Source organism: Pseudorasbora parva, chromosome 4, assembly GCF_024679245.1.
Source record: "Pseudorasbora parva isolate DD20220531a chromosome 4, ASM2467924v1, whole genome shotgun sequence".
Taxonomy (NCBI): domain Eukaryota; kingdom Metazoa; phylum Chordata; class Actinopteri; order Cypriniformes; family Gobionidae; genus Pseudorasbora; species Pseudorasbora parva.
Window position 1 is genome coordinate 13,925,122 of NC_090175.1, and position 20,878 is coordinate 13,945,999.

The 20,878-nt window shown below is 37.6% G+C and overlaps 1 protein-coding gene across 1 annotated transcript; it reads left to right on the plus strand.

The window, feature by feature from the left end:
• Positions 1-48: 48 nt before the first annotated feature.
• On the plus strand, positions 49-1,949 carry cxcl18b (chemokine (C-X-C motif) ligand 18b). Its single transcript, XM_067442634.1, has 4 exons — positions 49-212; positions 352-475; positions 713-805; positions 1,344-1,949. Exons 1-4 carry the CDS (start codon positions 146-148, stop codon positions 1,411-1,413), a joined length of 354 nt encoding a protein of 117 aa, XP_067298735.1. The 5' UTR covers positions 49-145; the 3' UTR covers positions 1,414-1,949.
• The last annotated feature ends 18,929 nt before the right edge of the window (positions 1,950-20,878 follow it).

Genomic DNA, 20,878 nt, shown 5'->3' on the forward strand with positions numbered 1-20,878 from the left:
CCTATAAAACCCAGAGGAGAGACTTCACTCCTCACACTTTCACTACAGCTCCAACAGCACTTTCTACTTTCTTTGAAAGCTCATCAAACTTTAGGAACGCAACTCTTTGCTTTTCTTATCTGTTTACTTCAATAACAAACAAGTTATGGCATTTTTACCCAAAGTCCTTGTGCTGCTAATGCTTGCAGTAGTTTGTGTTCAACTGAATGGAGGTAAGACATTAAAATGCACTTATTATAGCTCGTTTTTGCAGGAATTTTTACATTATCCAGAGGGGTTTTTGTGCAGAAACACAATTCTCTGTCAGATTCATGCATTTTATGTTAACCTTTCAATGTCATTTCCTAACAGTTCTAGCTGAAATACCTGTCCGGTGTCAGTGCGTGGATGAATTGAAGAAAGCTGTCCGGAAGGAAACTATTGAAGAGTTCGCCATTTTCCCCAAAAATCCAAAATGCAACAAAGTAGAAATCATGTAAGTGTCAATATGCATGTGATAACAACTTTGATATCATTTATTACGCATATTGTATGCAATGTATAGGAAGATGCAATGTATTTTTGCATAATTGAGAAGATTAAATGCCATAAAGTACCTTGCATTTTACAAAGTTGCTAAGTATATAGGGATGCAAATCTTAACATTGCTGACACAATATCATAGAAGTCAGACTGAATTGCATTAATTTTGATGTCTTTTTAATGTTTGCAGACTGACACTAAAATCAAATAATACAAATAAAGACAAGCGCTGCTTGAATCCACACACAATTCAGGGCCAGAACCTGCAGTCTTGCTGGAAGAGGTATGGACCACTTTTATTGTCACTATTGTTTTTTTTATAAGTTATGATTAAATAACACCAGACAATATTAGCCACACATTTAATGGGACCAAATAAACCTGTTAACACTTTACAATAAGGTTTCGTTTGTTAACATTAGTTACTGTATTAACTAACATGCACACTTGCTATTAATCTTCATTGTTTGTTCATGTTAGTTCAAAGTGCATTAACTATAATGTTAACAGGCATTTTATTTTAGTAATGTATTAGAAAATGTTGAAATTAGCATTAACTAAGGTTAATAAACACTGTAGCAGTATTGTTCATTCTTAGTTCATGTTACAATAAAACCTTCTTGTAAAGTGCTACTATATACCCTAAACATGACGATATTCTTAAGAATAACTAGAGATTTTAGGTTAAGCATCAAAAAGTTAATTTGCTTATTCAATATATAAGACTCTCTAGACAATTATATATGTTGTTCACATATAACATGTCATACATTATGCATGAGTTTAACGTGTGCACTTTTGTTTTTGTTATTTTGCAACAGCAAGAACATTAATAACACCACCACATTTAAGATGTCTGATTGCCCAATGTCACAAAACCCAAAGGCATAAATGAAAGTACGGAAGAGCAAGGAAGAACAGAACGGGAGATTTGGAAACCCTACAATCCCTGTGAGTGGAATTCCATCCTGTCACATGACTCAGGACTGCCCAATCAGAATCCTGTGATTTGGAGCGCTGGCCTCATGATGGGAAATCACAGAAGACCTGAAAACAGACACCAGGACAGCAGCCAGTAGCTATCTGCCGGACACAGATGTTATCAACTAAAGCGTTTGAATTCCCTATCACTTGAGACACTGAATGTATCATTACTCCAAGCAGTATTTAAACTATATTTAAATTGTTTTATAATGAGCGTATTTAACTTATTTTAAAGTGTGCACTGTGCAGTTGTTACTAAGGAACGTTTTTTTTATTTTTTTTAATCAGACCCTTAATGTAATATGTGCGATTGATTCATTCATGTTACATCTTTTTCTTTTGAAATTACATGAAGTATATTTTTAGGCTACCGAACAATATTTTAGAGAGTACTTTTTGTACTGTTTTGTAATAAATTGCATAAAGCCAATTTCAAGTTATTTTGCTAATTTATTTTCCACATCCATTACATTTTCCTCTTGAAATGAGAATACGTGTATGATTAATTATACAGGAAAACATGTTAGTTAGTAGCAATGAATATATATTAGACATAGAGAAAGATAGGCTACTATCCTCCTGAAGTAACCACTTGACTTTTTTGCTGTTGTTGTATTTTACATGAGCTCCATCTGCTGGTCATGTCTAAGAATGTACACTCAAATCGCCTCAAAGTTTGAAGAAAGACAAAATAATCTTTTGGCAGGTACTTATCCAAGTGTCTTGCTAAATGGTGCGTGGTTCAAACCTTTTTGGCCATCAGTCCAGATAAACCATGCCACTCAATTATAAGAAGTCATTGTAAGGTTATTTTCTGCATGCAGATTTATTTTAATTTGTTCCCTGAGGAAAAGAAAAAAGCAGCAATTAATTCATTATTATTACCATTAATTCATTCATGTGTACATGTTCAGTGTTTGCAGCCTGAGCCTTAAATTTGGATTATAACTTAAAAACATACAAACTGATATTAATTAAAAATTCAAGGTAAGCCAATGACCATACAATTTCACATCACACATCTACAGCTATTTGGATTTTATATTTACACCCTATGGCCTAGCTAGTCTCAGCCTCAGGCGTTGGCTGGACATCTATGGCAAACTTATCTGGAAACACTTCAGGAGTTTCAAAGCCATCATCTGGTTGGTTGAAATCTACAGGATGGCCGCGTTTTGTGTTCTTTAAAGGTCCGTCTGGAAGAAACAAACGTCGACGCCAAACTCATTCGTGGAAGAAAACCAGTCGTGTTTACAACTGACATTTTCACGCCCCTAAACATGATGCGGAACAAAACAAACTGTGATTGGTTGCGTTACATGTCAGTCAAACGGCCTCTTAGGCAGTCCTTGACCAATGAATGCTGTGGAAAAAGTCACGAGCCTAAGCATGTTCAAACAAAAAGGTGGACTAAAGGCCTGTTCAACCCAAGGACAATAACAGTTAAAAAAAAAAAAAAAGTCAAAAAGTTTTGAATACAAAAGAATAGTGACACAGAGAAACGATGGTTACGTCTCAGTCAGCTCCGCAGTTCAGTAGTCAGGGCACTGATTAGGTTGTCAGCTCATTGACCGATCCCCTGATCAGTGCCCTGACTACTGAACTGCGGAGCTGACTGAAACGCATGCATCTAGGAATTACAGAAGTTTTTCCCCCCCAAGGTGATGAACAATTAACACTGAGTGCCAATCAGAATCCACCCTGTTTTAAAAAGCATGATCAGAGATTCTTCAGTCAATCATTTTTACATCCGGGTCTTTAGCGGTCTATATCTAACATGGATGGATTTCTGACTGTCGCGATTATATAAAATTCTCCTGATGTTAGTATCAATTACAGAATAATATTTGGTTACCTTTTGGAGCTTGGAAGGGTTCAGTTTGAGCAGATGTTTTATACCACCACCACCACCATCATCATCATCATCATCATCATCATCATCATCATCATCATCATCATCATCATCATCATCATCATCATCATCATCATCATCATCATCACCATCTCTTCAGAGCTCATTTCCCAGTGCATTCAGTATCTGGCTCACACCTGCCTCTCAAACATATTATGAAAACCATAATTTTCAAATTCTTCTGAATAAAATTTTGATCGCTGACAGCTTCTTCACCAGATCCACCATCTAGTGACAGTGACAGTAATATCTGCCTGCCTTCAGTTCTTGCTCTTCAGTTCTTGAGTCATTTCAGGTATTGCTGATGAGTCTTCCTATTCTTTTGTTTTCTGCCTGCAGTAACTATGAGTGAAATGTCACTTCATCATTGTGTATCAGACATTGTCACCTTGTGGAATAAAGGTGAACTGCATTTATTCAGTCATCATATTGTTGTGCAGACTAATATATATATTTTTTCTTGTTATATTGTTTATAATGAATTGATTGAGGAATTCTAAAAAGGTTGATGTCTAAAAAGGAGGAGGAGGGTAGTGAATGACATCCCAGGTTACTAAAGATCTGAGCTATGCGTTTAAAGAGTTAAAGCGGCAGACGACAATTTGTTTTAATAATAATAATAATAATAATAATACAAAATAATAATAATAAAAATAATAATAATAATAATAATTTTATATATATATATATATATATATACATACATACATACATACATACATTACATTATACATTATATATATATATATATATATATATATATATATATATATATATATATATATATATATATATATATATATATATATATATATATTATATACACAATATATTGTATATATATTATATACAATATATTTAAAAAACATTTTGTGTTACATCCACCCTTGTTATATGATCATTCATTTCACATAGTCACTGTCAATACTGTTGTAAAGGGCAGTGGACCACATCTTGCATGGAGGACATACACTTGACCGAAGGGTGTGTGTGTGTGTGTGTGTGTGTGTGTGTGTGTGTGTGTGTGTGTGTGTGTGTGTGTGTGTGTGTGTGTGTGTGTGTGTGTGTGTGTATGTGTGTGAGTGTTCTTCTTTCCACCCTCTCAGGGGAAATCAAAGCTTTTCTCTGGGTTTAACTAAGAGGGAGTGAGAGAAGAATAGATCCTCAATAAATTTTCACACTGTCAGTCTTCCTCTCTTTTTTCCCTTCCACTCATATTTCCACAGATATACTGCAAAATCAAGTTTTGGGCATGAACTCAAAAACAGTGATGGGCTCGGATGTTGAAAATTCTTCAAACTCAAGCAAAGAAATAAATAGGCTGTCTTTGTCTGCTTCAAATGTATATACAGGTGAATCTCTGTCACATTTCACCCAAAAAAGGTGTTTTTTATACATTTTACATTATTTAGTCAACATTTAAACGAACACGGCGACTTTTTGGGAATTTAGTTTATTCACCGTATCTCCCAAAGTTAGATAAGTCCATTCACACAATTCTCATCTCTGTGCGTGCTATAACTCTGTCGGACGCATCCTCTGTCTAAACAGCTCCACTGCTCAATAAGTGACAAAATAACGGCAACATTTTTCTATTTACATGTTGTGATATAGCTAGGAACTTAAGAGTGTCCATTCAATGAAGTCTTAAGATGTTCTGGAGAGTTTCTGTAGAGTCCCAAAATAATGAAAAATGATAGTGTAATAAAAAAATCTCTTGCAAAGAAACCTCGCAGTGGTGCCCCTCCAGTGTCCCCCCCCCCCAAAAAAAAAAAAAAAAAAAACACAAAACAAAACAAAAACAAAAAAACAACCTTTATTCAATTCTTAAAACCACTTCAGCACTGCAGCATATTTTGAATGACTATGATGGATGTAATATTGGACCCACGGGTGGTGCACAGTTGAATTTGTTAAAAAGGGCAATCGGCAATCCCAGCAAGGGACTGTTATTGTCAATATGACACAGAATCCCTTTCAAAAAATGTAATAGCACTCCCAAACATGCCACCGGGGACAGTTTCCACACTTTTACCAAGACTGACCAGATTACTGAAATTCAATGATGGAAGATTAAAAGTTGTGGTTACTTGGCAGATGCTTTTATCTAAAATGACTTACACTGTGTCATGTTTTGGGATTTTAATGTTATGCAGTGGTTAGTGTTAGGTTTGGGGCTCAAAATATCTATAACTTAATTTGTATATGCCAAAAAGTGTTTTTTTCATGTCACAGACCCTTAATATGACGATTCCCTCGCAAGAAGCCCCTTCCTAAAATATACAATTTTCATGTTTAAAGACCCATACAAAAATAAAATATTTTCACACTCCTTTATCCTATAATATATATATATATATATATATATATATATATATATATATATATATATATATATATATATATATATATATATATATATATATATATATATATATATATATATATATATATATATATAACTAACTATAACTATAAAATATTTAAAAAAAGATTCTACCAAAATACTACTGTTATATGTTTTGATAATTCCGTCTTTCTCTCTCTCTCTCTCTCTCTCTCTCTCTCTCTCTCTCTCTCTCTCTCTCTCTCTCTCTCTCTCTCTCTCTCTCTCTATATATATATATATATATATATATATATATATATATATATATATATATATATATATATATATTAGTATTATTTTTTTTTTTTTACAAATAGGATATTTGTAGTGGAGATGAGTGGTGCCCGGTGGGGTCTTCTGCTTTTGTAGCCCATTCGCCTCAAGGTTGTTGATGTTGTGGCTTCACAAATTCTTTGTAAACCCTAGAAATTGTTATGCGTCAAAATTCCAGACCGACCCGTCTGGCACCAATAACCATGCCACACTCAAAATTGCTTAAATCACCTTTCTTTTCCATTCTGACATTCAGTTTGGACTTCAGGAGATTGTCTTGACCAGGACCACACCCCTAAATGCATTGAAGCAACTGCCATGTGATTGGTTGATTAGATAATTGCATTAAAGCTGCCCTAGAATGAAAAACTGAATGAACCTTGCCATAGTTAAATAACAAGAGTTCAGTACATGGACCACATGGATCACATACAGTGAGTCTCAAACACCACTGCCTCCTCCTTCAGCTCTGACACAATTGCTAAGATCCTTAATATGTACTGAATGACAGGAAAGGATGCATATTTACAAATGACATGAAGTTGACCAGACAAAACATGAAATATTTTGTGTTCATATTGTATGCAATGAAATAAAAGTCAAAAGTAAATTTAGAAAAAGTTCAATTGCTGATAAATGCAGTTACTCCAGGAAAAAAAAAATCTACACAAAGGGATATTACTCATGAGGAGATTTGAGGAGAGGCTAAAAAAACTTGCTAATCAGGAAGCTATTTCAAACCATACAAACCATCTAACTTTACATTTTGTATTTTAAAAACACAAATATTTGAATTGTTTACTTACTTGTAGCTGTGCGATTCATTTTCAGTCTGAAAACATACAAATCTACTATTGGAGTTCTCAACACAGCACGTAGCAGTAGCCAACAAACTCCAAACGGGTGACACCTGCTCGTTCAGGCTCAGACGTCCAGCCCTTGTGTTTGTATTTGTGTGCTCACATGCTTGCATGCGTATGTGTGTGTTAATGCATTAATCCTTGTTTTCTGACTGAAGATGTAGACAGTTTGAAATAAACAGTGACGTAATGCATCTTGGGAATGTAGACCAGCAATTTACCAATAAATCTTACAGTTATTTCCCTTCATGGGCGCTGAAAGTAATGTACTGTAGTTTATTAAAAGTGCAGCAAAACCTCACCTCATATTACAGTAAAATACCTTCCAATGATGTTAAAGCTAAATACTGGTGATTTTACAGTTATTTACCCAGAAGTTATTTAACACAGTACAAACTGTTTATACACAGTTATTTAACACATTCGTCGCATTGTAACATTATTGTACAGCCACTGCAGTGAGATGGACTTTGTAACGAAGTCTTTAGTGCTTTTATGGGTCTTGTGAGTGGGTCAGGGGAAATGTACTGAATGCCAATGGAGGCCTTTCTGAAGCCTTTCTCAGCCATTCAACAAAAATATCTTCATTTGTGTTCCGAAGATGAACGAAGGTCTTACGGGTGTCCAATGACATGAGGGTGAGTGATTAATTAAATAATTTTTATTTTTTGGGTGAACTAACCCTTTAAATGTCTGCATATCTTTTTTTAGGTTTGGAGCTCAAAATATCTATATAACATAATTTCTAATATAAATCAAATCCCCCAAGTGCTAAAATGTTATCAATGCAGCTCATTTACAGTGTGTTTTTCTTATATGAGGCTCCCGGTGATTTGATGTATAGCTTCTTAAAAATTCTCATTGAACAGCTATCTCTCCTGTATACAAACTTTGTCTCAAACAGTTAGACTGCATCTATGCAGTCTAACTGTTCGTTAGATCTGCAGATATTTTATTTATGATGGTGAAATTCAACCCAGTTGTTGTTGATGTTGCCATCAGAACAAAGGAAACTGTAAATCGTATAAAATCTAGTTGTATGCACTTTTCATGTGTCGCAGTTCAAAACGGTTTTCACACACTGCACAGATTGCCATGGTCAGTGGGGGTGTGGGTCGGCCGGGTTGTAAATAATGCTGGACTTCAATTAAAGCAGCTGATGACAAGGCTGAAAACACGCTGCATCAATCAGATGGTTGGATCTGAGATAATGGTGGACAGTGACACCTCTCTCCGATTTATCTCAGAGCGAAGGACTACGCTTTTTTATGTTTCACACATCCTCTTCTCATGGACCAATGTCAGGACGCTACTTTAAAAATGTAACTTGTCAAGCTACAAGCTCCTCATAATATAAAGTGGTTCAATGATAGTGAAGTAACAGTTTTGAAAAAGTCATTAGCTACACTACAGGCTATTAGCAAAACTTAACTAGCTACATTCCAATATCCTTTAAAATATATTACATTATACACACACACACACACACACACACACACACACACACACACACACACACACACACACACACACACACACACACACACACACACACACACACACACACACACACATCATATAATTTTGGCGAGTTTGCTTGCCAATTAAGAACAGGGATACCATGGTCCTTAAACCAGGTACTGGTTGCTTTGGCACCAAGTCCTGTTGGAAAATGAAATCTGCATCTCCATAAAGTCGGTCAGCAGCAGGCTCATAAAGAGTGGCTTGACACAGGAATGCGACAGCTGAAACCCATGTCTTGCATACATCTGTGCGCAGTGGTTCTTGAAGCGCTGACTCCAGCTGCAGTCCACTCTTTGTGAATATCCCCTACATTTCTGAATGGGTTTTGTTTCACAATCCTCTCCAGGTTCTCCGGAAAAAAATTGTGTTTGAGGGGGGCAAGGTTGCCTGCTAAAATTCGCACTCATGGGTCTATATATCACATAATAGTCGCTTCAATCCGCGGACATAGAAAACAGCCCGTGGAATAAAAACGCGGACTTGGCAACACAGTGCTGTTGAGCTCTGTTGACATTTGACAATGCCTCGCTTCACTGCTCTATCCAATTGATGTCTTTCCTGGTTGGGTTGAAACACGCCCCATAATCACAGCCCAATGGAGCAGATCAGACTCATATTCTGACTAGAATTGAGTATGACCACGTCAGGCTAACCAGTTTTTGGAATTAGTTAAATATATCAACTTGTTGATGATATTCCAAATATAAGACCAGCACCTGTACATAGCCTGGATGCCAGCCGAATTTAGCCTCACCTATAATATTTGAGTTTGGGAAATTCGGTCTGGAATTGATCCATTGTGGAGCAACTCTGCTCGAAATAGTGGGTTGAATTCATTCTAATCCTAAATGGAAAACTTGTTTGTAAATGCATGCACCTTTACTATTTCTTTCAAAAATGATGATCATGTTGGTAAGTACTCCCTGTATCCTTAAATTCTTTTACAACACCAGCAGGAGATCGTTTACACTCATCTTCTGCTACTTCTCCCAGCGTGCGTGCAGTTGAGTTCAGTTGACAACTATGTGTCGCTCTGTTACTCTGATTGGTTGTAGGTCTATCCAGCTGAGGTCTTTCCTGGTTAGGTTGAAACACGCCCCATATTCACAGCCCGATGGAGCATGACTATATATATAATACTTAGGTGGTACGTGTCAAAGTAACATCCACATGGATGTCAGGACCCAAGGTTTCCCATGCAGCAGAACATTTCCCAAAGCATCTCACTGCCTCCGCCGACTTGCCTTCTTCCCATTGTGCATCCTGGTGCCATGCGTTCCCCAGGTAAGCAATGCACACGCATCCGACCATCAATGAAACCGTGATTCATCAGACCAGACCACTTTCTTCCATTGCTCCGTGGTCCAGTTCTGATGCTCACATTTCAAAGGATACTCTACACAAGAAAGCCAAATTCATTTTTTTCATTGTGGCCCACTATGTTTACAACATGGAAGAACAGATCATGATTGGAGAGAAATCACCATCAAATTCAGCATCTCACAATACAAAACCTTTAATTAATGATAAACAAACAATGTTTTTATCCCCATTCAATTTACAATAAATATCAGTGCTACTCTGAAGTAGTTAATACTTGTTTTCTCTCAAGTAGTTAATAATCTGTCAGGTACCTTGGAACACTACAAAAACCCCTTTTCAACTTTAAAAAAACCAAGTTCTCTAAAAGGTTCATTGTTTAGATGCAACTTGATTAACTTTTTCTTGTTTTTGTTTAGAGTGGTTTGCAATTTACTTTTTGTTCATTTTGTACTACCACTAAACCACAATGTTGCAGAATAATCATAGTGTGACCGCACTATGTGAAAGTTACAGCTAACATTTTACCAAGTATAATTAATTGTCAAGATCCCACATTAATCCCTTTAAAATTTTACACTAATAAATTAAAGTAGAAGGTGTGGAATTTTGGCAGTAACTATTGTTAAAATGGAAGAATGCACTATTTCTGCAAGTGATAAGGAAAATTTCTGCTTATGAACTTCCAGAAAAGTATATCAGTGGTTTATTGAATTTTAGCATTTGTTATTTGCACCAGTCTCTATGCATTAAGCTTGTAATATCAACCATTTGCCCAAAGGGGGCAGCAAAGGCACCTGAAAAAAAACACCATCACCCTACATCAATATGCCGAACAAATCTGCTCTCACCCCAATGTGCCCACTGTAAAGGATTGGCAGGTCTTCTGAACTGAATCCATTAACCTTTTAATCTGGTTCTCTCTCTAAAAAAAAAACACAGGTGACCCACCCCTTGCAGCACCACAAAAGGAGTTGTGTCGGGGTCAGCGGAAGCAAGCCGAGGGCCCAGCCCCCCATTTGTCCCCATCTAAGAGGTGTCATCCCCAATCAGACTCTTAGTTATTCACAGGCCCACTCAGAGCCTAAGTGTTGTACCCTGCACACTGTTGCAGTGTGACCCTGAAACTGATATCCCAGCTCCGGACAGGCGACAAATTGTATGAAAGTTTTTGAGCACGGCGACAATAATGTGGTGCAGAAGTCTCTGATAGCTTTCCATCACTTGTGGGTACGTTTTCAGAGGCAATTTGCGTCAAAGCCGACTGTCATACATGAGCAATGTTGGGGAAGTGTTTGGTATGTTAGGTCGCATTTACATTACATGGGTCAACTGACCCAATTCCGATTTTATCCTCCCATGTGGCACAGATCGAATATGACCCATGAACGTGTAAGGATGGATTCTGATATTCCCAGATCCTCATACATGTGTTGAAATAAATCGGATACTGATGGTTGAGAATGATGTCAAGTCAGGTGGACACCAACCGCGATCACATGACTCTTTTCAATGGTGCATATGGAGGACAAAGGCTCAAACCAATGTTTACTGACCTTTAAAGCTTGTACTATCATTTAATCCGCGTCCATTGAAAACCACATCATTTGTACTCCCTTTTTTCAGCCTAAGCTGCTCCGGGTCAGTACGTCCACCTTGGGCTGTTTCCGCCACTGCCGGTAAAATGAACAGCATTCAAGTGATGCAACTGAGAAGAGCTTGGGAAACAGTATTACATATTGTGGAATTGTATCAGCCATATCAAAACATATACGTTTAATGCAGGCTCACAGTTCATGTATTTAATATATTATATAATATAAATATGAATAATTATGCAAACATGTTAGATGTGGCAGAGAGAAGAGTATATCATTATTATTCCATACATTATTATTGTTTCTAATATTTTTTACATTATTTAATATATTGTTTAACAATTGTTACATATTATTTTTAATGTAAGCATTCTTTTGTAAGGTTATTTATCTTAAAAAAAAACAAAAAAACAAAAAGTTAATTATTAATTATGTTGTTATATAATGTTATATTATTATTATTATTATTATTATTATTATTATTATTATTATTATTATTATTATTACTACGTAATTATAAAACATAACTGATTAATAAATAGCTATATAAAATAACTTTATTATTTATTAAATAATATTAATGATATTATACATTATTATTGCAAATATTGTTTTACAATGGTTATTTATCCAATTATGTTTTTATTTTATTTATTTTTTTACCATTGTTAAACAATGTTTGCAATTTATTTTATATGGCTATTTATTAATCAGTTATGTTTTATAATTACATAATAATAATAATAATAATAATAATAATAATAATAATAATAATAATAATAATAATAATAATAATAATAATAATAATAATAATAATAATAATAATAACCACGTAAATTAATACTTGCTTTACTATTAACCTTTATCAGTGGTTTAGTCAAGAAACAAGTAGCATTATACCATTTAAAATGATAATGCTAGTTCAAAATAAAGATATAATGAATGAAAATGTTATTATTAATTATTTTGACACAAAAAAGCAACAGAACAATACAATAATTATGCTAATTATATAACTATGTAACAATACATTGGAATTTGGTTTTGCTATTGGTTGGATACTGAGTCCCAGACATGACGTGCACATTTTTTATAAATAAATAACAATTTGTTCCCACAATTTAAACAATCCAGCCTGTTTTAATTAGTTCCCTCGTTTTAAGTAAATCATGCACACAGTTTAATCATTTGTTCCCTTGTTTCAAGGGTCCTGCACACTGTGCGATTTTTCAAAATCCTTTGCGAATGTCCCTTGTCAGACTGTACGAACATGATCGCCATGTCACACTGTAAGATCTCAGTTGACATTAATGTCAGACTGCACGATAGTGAAGGCGCGCTAAAAACGGACGCGCGCAAGAAAACTCACCCGGAGTTCATATCATCAATGAATGACGCGTTGGGTGACAGTGAGCTGCATTACACACGGGACTGAAATGCTGGCTACAAAGAAATCTCTAGCACTCGTTTTGGTCATAGTTTGTCTTGAAAAACGGAGATATTTGACTGTCGTCGTAGGAGAAGTCACACTGCAGGATTCTGTGCCAAATCTTCTGACACTGCCAGAATTTCGTCTGAGGTAAAATTTGATCGCAGCGCTCATTAATCGACTGCCGGTGGACATGTCAAACTAACGACCAAAGATGTCAGATTTTAGCCTAGGATCTGAGGAATCTTTTAGGATTTCCTAAATTTGTCTCAGACGGCCAAATCGTGGCCAAAATCGCACAGTGTGCACCCGGCTTTAGTTAAAACTAAGGAGCAAATTCCTAACTCGTGGCTACACTTTTTTTGTCCGCATGTCTTAATACAAAATAATCTGTATCAGTCATAAAAATAAAATTGGTTTGTTCATTGATATTTTAATCACTATTTGTTGTTGTTGCATCAATTAAAAATTACAGAGAAACATCGTAAAACAGTTGCAACGTAAAACATATTTGTCGCATGACACGAGACTGTAAACAAAATTCTGTCCAACTCAACCTGGAGCGTTGCTTTGATTCCCAAATGACTTTTAGCTTTCAAAAGTGACATCTTTGTTGCTGGTGATGTTTGACATTTTTTGTTGGGCGCAGACTTTTGACACCTTTAGTCAGGCGCAGAAATACACCAAAGAAGACCAAGAATGTTTTTTGTGTTAATGTCTGCAACATGCATCCTTTAGAAAACAGCCCTCCCCTCTCTTTCTCCCCAGAAAACAAAGAATTCTAGAGTATGCACGCTCTGAAGATTCAAAAGGAGACAGAAAACAAGATGCAAGCCACCACAACAAAAAGAATAGAAATGAAACCGCTACATGACGAGCGGTGCGCTGCCAAACCGTGACATACTCCCACCAGTGTCGAGCAACTCTTAAATGACTCCAAGGTTTTCCACCGCAAGAAACAGAATGATCATGCTTATTAAAAGCAGAGAGATGGCAGATCAAGGAGAATTAAAAGGGCAAAAAAGGAAGATAGTACAGATGGAGGAAGGCCCTCTCTAGACTCCGAGGGAGATTAAACATCACGACAGGGAATAGAGATGAGAGAGAGAGAGAGAAACTAGGAGAGCAGAGATCTCAAAGCCCTCTCTCTGCAGATGGAAAGCTCCTAATGAGGAAGGAAGCAATGGACAGGAGATGAAGGTACGAAAGGGTCAGTGAAAATGAGAATGTACCTACATGACCCAAAGCACTGGATCAGAGATTTATGGTCACTGAGAGACAGAATGAAATCGACTTTTATAAGGAGAACTGAGATAGCGTGTGAGGCTGGAGAGCGCTAAATAGCTTTGGAGGAGAAATGTCAAGGAACAACCTGAGAGGAACTCCGTGTAAAGTTATATAGTAGAGCTCGACCTTCTGGGTTTTAGTCCCTTAAAGGGGTCATATTGTGAGGAATCAAATTTGCCTTGATCTTTTCAAATAAAAGAGGACTATGAACACGACATCTTTCAGAATTCAAAACTTCCTCCACAGTTCAAAGAGAACATTCACTGAAACTAAGCTGCAGCGGAATATTGAACATATTTGAACAAATGATGTCCACATTTACAAATCAACAACACCTAGTTTTCATAAATGTAGCCTGCAGGACAGCAGAACTATTAGAACTAATGATAAGAGTAAAATACATGCTGTTTTGCATATTCTTTCGTATAACGCAGGACGTTGACAGACAGACAGACAGACAGAATAGATAGATAGATAGATAGATAGATAGATAGATAGATAGATAGATAGATAGATAGATAGATAGATAGATAGATAGATAGATAGATAGATAGACTGCTTCAATGCGGCGATAGCGGCCTTAAGCTCATCCAGAGTGTTAGGGTCTTGCGTCTCTCAACTGTCTCTTCACAATATCCCACAGATTCTCTATGGGGTTCAGGTCAGGAGAGTTGGCAGGCCAGTTGAACACAGTAATACCATGGTCAGTAAACCATTTACCAGTGGTTTTGGCACTGTGAGCAGGTGCCAGGTCGTGCTGAAAAACCAAATCTTCATCTCCATAAAGCTTTTCAGTAGATGGAAGCATGAAGTGCTCCAAAATCTCCTGATAGCTAGCTGCATTGACCCTGCCCTTGATAAAACACAGTGGACCAACACCAGCAGCTGACATGGCACCCCAGACCATCACTGACTGTGGGTACTTGACACTGGACTTCAGGCATTTTGGCGTTTCCTTCTCCCCAGTCTTCCTCCAGACTCTGGCACCTTGATTTCCGAATGACATGCAAAATTAGCTTTCATCTGAAAAAAGTACTTTGGACCACTGAGCAACAGTCCAGTGCTGCTTCTCTGTAGCCCAAAGTGGCTTGACCTGGGGAATGCGGCACCTGTAGCCCATTTCCTGCACACGCCTGTGCATGGTGGCTCTGGATGTTTCTACTCCAGACTCAGTCCACTGCTTCCGCAGGTTCCCCAAGGTCTGGAATCGGTCCTTCTCCACAATCTTCCTCAGGGTCCGGTCACCTCTTCTCGTTGTGCAGCGTTTTTTGCCACACTTTTTCCTTCCCACAGACTTCCCACTGAGGTGCCTTGATACAGCACTCTGGGAACAGCCTATTCATTCAGAAATTTCTTTCTGTGTCTTACCCTCTCGCTTGAGGGTGTCAATGATGGCCTTCTGGACAGCAGTCAGGTCGGCAGTCTTACCCATGATTGCGGTTTTGAGTAATGATCCAGGCTGGGAGTTTTTAAAAGCCTCAGGAATCTTTTTCAGGTGTTTAGAGTTAATTAGTTGATTCAGATGATTAGGTTAGTAGCTCGTTTAGAGAACCTTTTCATGATATGCTAATTTTTTGAGAATTTTGGGTTTTCATGAGCTGTATGCCAAAATCATCAGTATTAAAACAATAAAAGACCTGAAATATTTCAGTTGGAGTGCAATGAATCTAAAATATATGAAAGTTTAATTTGTATCATTACATTATGGAAAATAATGAACTTTTATCACAATATGCTAATTATTTAAAGGGGTACTTCAGCGCTGGGAAGATGAATCTGTATTTAAACTGGGTCATCAATGCAGTAGAAATGTGAAATTATTTTTGAATTTGGTGTCTTCTAGACTGAGAAAGGACAGAAAATGTATTTTTGGCCCATGGGGATGAAAGACTACAATTCCCAGAATGCTTCGCTGCCCTGTGAGGCCATTCCCAACACCACCAACTTGATTACTGTGACTGAGTTAGAGACAATTAAAAACTGAACGTGTCTGTTCAATATAATGAGTGAGTCACCGCGCGAGTGTCACAGCACTGAGCACTAACTGCAGGAGTGATGAGAGCTGAGGTAATCGCGACTACACTCGAGGCATACATTCACAACGCGAGTTCAGTCTGGCGTGTTTCAGTTCATGCCTTTGCAAGCTTAACTTTCATAGAAATTAATTTGAGAAGTTAAAAGACTTACATTGCTCACCATAGCTCTGTTTAAATGAGTGCCTGTAGCTGTGGGCTGAGCTCTCTCTGCGAGCTGAGTGTGATCTCCATCCCCCATGGGCGGATTCAAAACATGCGGAAATGGCTCCCTCTGCTGGCTGTAGTCTTTAGCCTTTGGGCAAACATTCCTCCTATGATGCAAAAATCGTCAATTTGCATCATAGGAGGAATTTTTTCAGAAATAAAATGCATAAATCTCTTGTCTCAGGGGGATATGAGAGGGGAAAGCTCAATCATTTGAATATACTCCAGGGTTTCTACTGATACAAAGCCATATGCTAATCGCTGAAGTAACCCTTTAAGAAGGACCTGTACATCAAAAGCTCACGCCCGTTTCACACATACTCCGTCTGCAGTGCGTGTGCGTTGCGTATTTTTTTCCGTACCCATGTTAACGGATGACAGCGTTCACACTGCACGCGGATGCAGTCCGTCAGTCCGTTCCAGGAGCGTTGCGTCTGCAGCAGTACACGGATCGTTTTCGTACCGAGTCTATTTTTTGCTGCGCTGCGCTGCGTTGCGTTGCTGCATTAAAGTGATAGAACATTTTTCGCATTAAAATAAACATGTACTGACGCGAAAATCTAGTAATTTCAAAGCGGATGCATATCATTTAAAATATACTCTTGTTTCAAAGTCAACACATGGCTTTTTTTCTCAAGTAAAGCAACAAAACGACACCTTACCTGGCATTGAGGTAAAAAAATGTGCCATAATGGATAGCACTCGTACTTTCTTGGAGGTGAAAAGCAAAGTTCTTTTTGACCTGCAGGATTTCTTTTAAAAGGGTGTAAAAACGAAAGAAAAGACGAGAGTCGGCTGTTTTTGAATAGACTATTCTAAGTTTCTAATTTAAAATGTTTATGATTTTAGGCTATAACCTATGTTTAAATGTTTTGCCTTTTGTGTGAGCTAAATCTAAAGTATATTTATATATAAATATGAATTAATGAATTGAAAAAATGTTGTTTAAATGTAGTAGGCTATGTAACCTGACTTCTGTTAAAGAGTAAACAAAGAGGATTGGAATTCTGACGAGGCATGTTCAGTAAAAACTTTTGGATTTAAAAAAATAATGAATAAATGCTGTGTTTGTGGTGTGCAACAGCGGATCAGTTGCGGACTGCAAACGCAGCATATGTGAAAACACTACAGGGTGTGGGGCTCCTGCAACGCATACGCAACGCAACACGCACTGCACACGCACTGCAGACGGAGTATGTGTGAAACGGGCGTCAGGGAAAGTTAATTTCTCTGCTCATCACCCCTTTAATTTGTTTTGTGAACCTGCCACATTGTACAAGGGTCCAACACATTTTGGCCAATTAAATTACAACTAATTCAATAATTTATTATAGTATACATATGTATCTAATGAAATACTGGTTAAAATACTGAATATCTATAGGCTCCAGCAACCTTGAGACCCTAGAAAGGATATGCGGTTTGGAGAATGTATGGATGGAATACTGAATATCTAGCGATAAAAACATAAGATATATATTAGACCACAACATAACCAGAAAAATCTAATCACAATTTTAATGCGACGGGCTTTTTTAAATTGGATGCTAATAAAGGATGGTGCAGGGCAAAACTAGTAAGCAAATCTACAACTCACACAAGTTTGTGCTAAAACATTCTTAAAGGCACAGCAGCAAAAATGTTCCATAATTAATTCTAAGGGTCAAAGAAAGAGTGGAAACTGATCATGAAGAACTTAAATATCACTGGATTTGGCACACAAAAACCCTAAAAAACATAAGTGAACCTTACATGAATTTCATTTTTTTTAACCATGTGGTCCTGCTCACAGTGGGCAGAGAGCTCCAACATTATTGTTCAGACAAGAACCTCTGAAGGGTATTTTCAGTCTCATGATGACAAAAATCTTCACTGACGTCAAAGGGCGGTTGAGCGTAGTGTTCAACACCAGCAGGACGTCAGACCTCACCTGAAGCTATTGTAGATTTATTATTGACCCTGAAATTTTCTGCTAACATAGCTTTACCTCGGGGCTCCTCCAGAGAAAAAAAGATCAAAGTAGAACTGACGTAAAGCTGGTTAGTCCAGCATTAAATGAACGGACTGACGTCTCCAGCGACGTTCCGTAAATCCCTGAATAATGCACATTTAGCTTCGCCCTCATCGTGGAGCGTGCAGACCTGGGGTTCAAAGTGCCACAGAGTCAGACCTGAGATTTGACAGCCCGTGTGTTGAGGTGACTTTCTCTGCATCAGCTGTGTGGATCAGCCCCAGGGTAGCTGAGGTAAAGACCAGGTCAAAGCGAGGTGAATGTTGAATGAGGTGTGATATGCACACCAAAAACACACTGGCTATTGAATAGAGAAACATCACAAGAGCTGAGATTGCTAGTTAGCATTTTAAAAATGTACCGTATTTTCAAATCGTTTTTACTTCAGGTTTGAGGTGATTTTACATAAAGTCTGATTGTATATTTTGGATTATTTCTTCTTCATTTTAAGGCCCGATCACGTCAACATAAGTGCTTGGTATGAAAATTCTGTTCAATTTTCAGTTGTCTGTTTATGCATAAAATCTAAATTCAGCTTAAAGTATTTTATTGTCATGCTTGTGTTAACACAAAACAAGTTATGACTAGAAAAAGTATACAATGTAACAATGACAAAATAGCAGTAAAAAATGATATGCATATATACACCAATCAGGCATAACATAATGACCACTCAGACGGACAGTAGTGGAGTATTTTTACTTTCTACTCAAGTAAAATTTTAAGTATACTTTATCATTGTTTTTCTTTGGAAAACTTTTACTTCACTACATTCCAAAGCATAATATATAATGTCATACTTTTTACTGCACTACATTTCATAAAAAAATTTTTTTCTTACCTTCAATACTTATTTACATTAAAAATGTACTTTTTTACTTTTTACTTTTACTTTACTTACTAAAAATTACTCAAGTAAAATTTTGAATTACTTTTACTTGAGTAAAAGTATACAGTACTACATTTTTAATGCAATTAAGTGTAAAATGATATTCAATATGAAATACATTGCAGTAAAAAGTACAATATTATGTTTTGGGATGTTGTGAAGTAAAAGTTTTTCAAGGAAGAACACTGATAAAGTACATATACTTGAAAAACAAAAGTACTTGGAAAGTAAAAGTACTTCAATACTGTCCACCTCTGTGACCACTGACAGGTGAAGTGAATAACACTGATTATCTCTTCATCATGGCACATTTTAGTGGGTGGGATATATTAGGCAGCAAGTGAACATTTTGTCCTCAAAGTTTACGTGTTAGAAGCAGGAAAAATGGGCCATCGTAAGGATTTGAGCGAGTTTGACAAGGGCCGAATTGTGATGGCTAGATGACTGGGTCAGAGCATCTCCAAAACTGCAGCTCTTGTGGGGTGTTCCCGGTCTGCAGTGGTCAGTATCTATCAAAAGTGCTTCAAGGGAGGAACAGTGGTGAACTGGCCACAAGGTCAAGGGTGGCCAAAGCTCATTGATGCACGTGGTAAGCGAAGGCTGGCCCGTGTGGTCTGATCAAACAGACGAGCTACAGTAGCTCAAATTGCTCAAGAAATTAATGCTAGTTCTGATAGAAAGTTGTCAGAATACACAGTGCATCACAGTTTGTTGCGTAAGGGGCTGTATAGTGGACAGGGTCTGGACCACAGAGGAATGGAAGAAGGTGGCCTGTTCTGATTAATCACATTTTCTTTTACATCACTGCTGGGAAAACTTGGGTCCTGCCATCCATGGATGTTACTTTGACACGTTCCACCTAAGCACTGCAGACCATCAACCTTTCATGGAAACGGTATTTCCTGGTGGCTGTGGCCTCTTTCAGCAGAATAATGTGCTCTGCCACAAAACAAAAACAGTTCTGGAATGGTTTAAGGAGCACATTAAAGGTGCCCTAGAATGAAAAATAGAATGGTCTGTGTGCTGTCAGGACTCACGAGCCGCTTCGCTGAACAACTAAACTGCTGTGTGCTGTTAATAAATCAAGCTGATTGGCTGATATAAGCCAATCAGAGCAGAGCTCAACATTACTATTAATTACTCTTCTAAATAAGGCAAAAACAGAGCATTACATCCTAGGGACAATTTATAGGGTTGTAAATGGACCTGTAAAACGGCTCGGGTTATGTATATAACCCTTGTTCCCTGAGAGGGAACGAGCACTGCGTCGAAACGCTTTGGGGATGCTCCCTAAGCATCAGCGAATCTGAAGCCTGAATAAACACTAGTCCAATCCGATTGGTCGTGCGTGATGACGTCATTGTGACGGCGTACCCGGAAGTATAAAAGGGGGGCCGGCGCATAATGGCGGCAGTTTTTTGCTCTGAAGCATGCGCTCCAGGCGTGCCGAGGTGTGGCGGTACGACGCAGTGCTCGTTCCCTCTCAGGGAACAAGGGTTATATACATAACCCGAGCCGTTCCCTTATCGAGGGAACTTCCCACTGCGTCGAAACGCTTTGGGGAACGAGTACCCACTAGGCCACACCGAGGGTAGCGCCTGTCCTAGTGTGAAGCCGGAGACCGGGCACAACTAGGGTTG